The sequence below is a fragment of the Cyprinus carpio genome, chromosome B11 (genome assembly GCF_018340385.1).
Source record: "Cyprinus carpio isolate SPL01 chromosome B11, ASM1834038v1, whole genome shotgun sequence".
Classification (NCBI taxonomy): domain Eukaryota; kingdom Metazoa; phylum Chordata; class Actinopteri; order Cypriniformes; family Cyprinidae; genus Cyprinus; species Cyprinus carpio.
The window spans coordinates 24,230,894-24,235,014 of record NC_056607.1 but is presented as its reverse complement, the minus strand read 5'-3'; the positions used below and the strand labels follow the sequence as shown (position 1 = coordinate 24,235,014).

The window sequence follows — 4,121 nt, the reverse complement described above, 5'->3', positions numbered from 1 at the left end:
TCAAATCGTGATTTTATGACGATTTCTATCTCACAGCCCTAGAATGAACTGGCAATGAACAGAAAATAACTGTGGCTTATTTAATTATATATATGAAATGATGTTATTATGTTATTGACATTTTTACATATATTAACAATATTATTATTTATTTTAATAATAATTGGCGGCCCACCTGCAATAACATCGCGACCCACTAGGGGGCCGCGGCCCACAGGTTGAAAACCACTGCACTAGTGTATTGTTTAACATTTATTCTCTTTGTTATTGGGTTGCAATGAAGTTCATAAACTAATATGTGACCCTGGAGTACAAAACTAGTTATAAGGATCAAAACAGTTGACGGTAGCCATTGACTTCCATTGTATAGAAGAAAATATTGTGGAAGTCAATGGCTACCGTCAACTGTTTGGTCCACTACAATCTTCTTCAGAATTTCTTCTTTTAAAGAAAGAAACTCATACAGGTTTGGAACAACTTGAGGGTGAGTTAACAATGAACTGTCACTTTAAAATGTGTGTTATTCATCATATCATTTGACGTGTGAGTGTGTGTGTGTGTGTGTTTTGGTCTGCAGAGAGCATCAGTCAACACACAGGACCCCTGACCTTTAACCTGACACCCCATCAGCTATTGGCAGCAGAACGCCAGCCTAGTTACTAAAAGCTGCTCCGTCATGTGTGGTGGTGCAATCATCTGATCCCAGATCAGCCTGAGAGAGAGAGAGAGCTGAGAACACACATGTAAAGGAAACAGTCTTTTTCTGAGATTAACGTGTGCGCAGAGAAACCTGACAGAGCGACACAGGAGAGACAACCAGCTTTAAAAAAGATCACAGCTGTAGAGGTACAGGATCACACACACACACACGTTTCTAGATACTTAATGCCAAGTTTACACAAAAGCCGCGCATGTGACGCTCAGAATACATCAGAATAACTGCAGTAATATTTCCAGATGAACTCTTACTGGACTGAAGCAGCTCAGCTTTACTTGATTCTCCATCAATCATGTTTTAGAGTCTCAAATCTGATCATCAGAATCTTTTGAGGAGCGTTTGTTTCCAGAAGCTTTACTTTCACTGTTCCTCAGCGGAGGAATGATCTTCACAAGCCTCCAGAACATCTCACATCTTCTGAGGAGCCTTTATTTCTTCATCTCTCAATCACTGCATTATATGTTTGGATCATTTACATCTCATCTCACTGAGACACATTACTGGAGAATTAAACTGCAAACATTTCTCAGAAATCTGACTGATATTCAGTCTGATTAATATAGATAAGATGGTTTTATTTGCATGTTATAGCTATTTTGTAAAAAAAAAAAAAAAAAAAATTAAAATAAAAAAGCACACTAAAAACTAAAATCAATTATATTAAATGCTGCAAATAAATTTAGTCTTCACAAAAAAATGGATTTAAATTTTAAGATTACATTTATTAAATTATTAATGTTTTTAAAGCTTAACTGAGTATTATATACGGCACAGGTAATCTAAATAGAGCAGATGGACATTAGATATCCAAAATTAGATAAAATATCTAATAAAAAAAATAATAAAATAAGACAAATCTAATAAGTTATTAAAAAATATGAAATTACACATTTAGAGATGTTTAAAAGCAAATATGTTAAAAGCAAATATACTTTTCTCAAGTCTTTATATTTTGGTAAATTTCTTCTCATGTAAATGTAACTTAATAATTCACTTGAAAACAGCTCAGAATTACTAATTTAGTTCTGAAGCTGCATTTAGATGTGTTTCTCAGTGCTGCTCAGAGGCGGCATTCACACAGTAATTACAACAATATACTGTAATACTAGAAGTCAGAATTCAGTCAGTCTTTTATGCAGCATTGTGTCTTGACGCTGTATTTAGAGCAGCTTTAACTCGGCTGAGTGAAGAACCATAAATGAGGTCGCACCCTTGACTTTTGTTTTATATGAAGCTAATTATTCCGCAGAATACGTGACTGTGTCTTGTTGAGATCTCCGACGCAGCCTGCAGTTCTGATGACGCGTGAGAAATCTGCCCATTACAACCCAAATACCCCCGACGGGGCAGTCATGACCATATCAGTGCTCTCCTCAGTCAGATAAACCAAGAGCCAATCACAGCGTTTCTGATTAACAGTGATCTCGTACGGTTGTGTTCTGGCTGGTTGTCTGTCAAGGGCGAACACGCGTGTGTTTATGTGCGTGTGTGATCCTGCACGTGTGATCTGCCACATTGCCATGGTGACACTGCTGTCTCTCTCTCTCTCTCTCTCTCTCTCTCTCTCTCTCTCTCTCTCTCTCTCTCTCTCTCTCTCTCTCTCTGTCTGTTTCTCCTGTTATGGGCTCTATTCCACTGTCTCTATCTCCAGCAGCACTGACAGACAGACAGACGGAGGAGCTGAGAGACTGAATAAAGGGTGGGAAATGCATATTTTAAAAACTAAAATATTTTCTTAAAAAATTTATTGAAAAAAAAATATTAATTATTTTTTAGCATATATTTATTTTTTACTTTTTATTTATTTATTAATTTTATTTTGTTTTATTTTATTTTATTTTTTTGTCCCCCAGCCCCCAGATATGACAAATATAGTTTTGCATTAATAAGTGCAGTTACTAATAACATTATATGTTCATGTCTTGTTTATTTCATGTTTATACACATTTGAGAGTAAAGCAGAGTTGAGAAGCTTACAAAGTGAGCAGTAACATGTGCAAAATCTAATTTTTATGTAGAAAAGACATATATTGTACTCTTATTAAATGTACCATTATTCTTCTATAGTCTTATATGAAACTGACCATCAAGTGGTTATATGATTTAGTCGCAAAATGAAGAAAAGTTTTTCAAAGCTGATTTACTCTGCCATAATAATGTTTTTGCATTGTCTTAATTTTGTGAAAAATATTGGTAGCTACTTTAATTGATTCGTTAGATTAATTTCTGGCATACCAAGAAATTAATTAGAGCAAACGAATTAGGAATCGGGGGCTGCAAGGGAGTGTTAGGGGTCCGCAGAGAAGTTTTGAGGAAAACAGTGTAAAAAATGTACAAAACAATTAAATTAAAAAAGTAATTAAACAAAATATCAATAACAAATAAATAAATACAATTATATTAAAAATAAACAAGTAATAGAAATAAAAAATAAATGTAAAAAGTATTAAAATACATTGATAGAAATAAACAAATACATAAAATTTGATTAAAATATGTAAATAAATAAAAGAATGTATAAATATATAATAAAGAAGATTAAAATAAGTTGTATAATAATTAAACATTTATAAGAAATAGAAAAGATTAAGTAATTAGTCATAAATATGCAAAACAAAAAAACAAAAATTAAATTAGAATCAGTAAATAAATAAAAAATTACAAACTAAATAATAAAAGATTGAAAATTAAATTAAATAATGCTAACAAATAAATAAAAAAAGATGAAAAGAATAAATTCATGAATGATTTAAAAATATAATAAAAAAGCAAATGAGTTAAAATACAAAAATAAATAGCTAACAGTAACTTCATAGAAGCTAAATATTTTCCCAATAATATTTTAGACATATTTATAATACACATCTTTCACAGTATAATTAGGTGAAACTATATAGATGTCTTGTACATTTTAGTCTGGGGTCTTTGATGTGACGATGATCGTATTTGGGGGTCTGTGGCATCTAAAAGATGGAAAATCCCTGAATCAGAGGATTAATCAGATGCTTCTTGATAATGGTGATATAAACAGTGATCCACGTGCCTTTGAGCTGGAAACTGACTGAACCACGAATGACACGTACATAGAACTACAAAAGCTAAAGAAGTGCAGTCCAGCGCACAGAGATTACGTGCGTCTCGCTCCGGTGCTGCCTCTCTCTCTCATTCCTTTGTGCTGGATCTTTTTTTAACCTTTCTCTCTCTCTCTCTCTCTCTCTCTCTCTCTCTCTCTCTCTGTTTCCACTCTCTCCTCCCTCTCTGGCTCTCCGTGCTGCTGTGTGTGTGTGTGTGTGAAACAGACGCCCATGTGAGCAGCAGCAGCAGCAGCAGGAGAATCTCTTCGTCTGTGTTCCAGCGTTCGGCCGCGGCTCCGGCGACGGGGATGTGAGAAGATGTCGGTGGG

The 4,121-nt window shown here is 34.3% G+C and overlaps 1 protein-coding gene across 1 annotated transcript in view; it reads left to right on the top strand.

Moving 5' to 3' along the window:
- Positions 1 to 3,982: 3,982 nt before the first annotated feature.
- Positions 3,983 to 4,121, top strand: part of LOC109065499 (LIM domain-binding protein 1) — a 24,079-nt gene continuing 23,940 nt past the window's right edge. The window contains 1 exon segment of the mRNA XM_042734683.1: positions 3,983 to 4,121. This exon segment is cut by the window's right edge and continues 17 nt beyond it. Coding sequence (XP_042590617.1) covers positions 4,111 to 4,121 — 11 coding nt within the window. The 5' untranslated portion in view covers positions 3,983 to 4,110.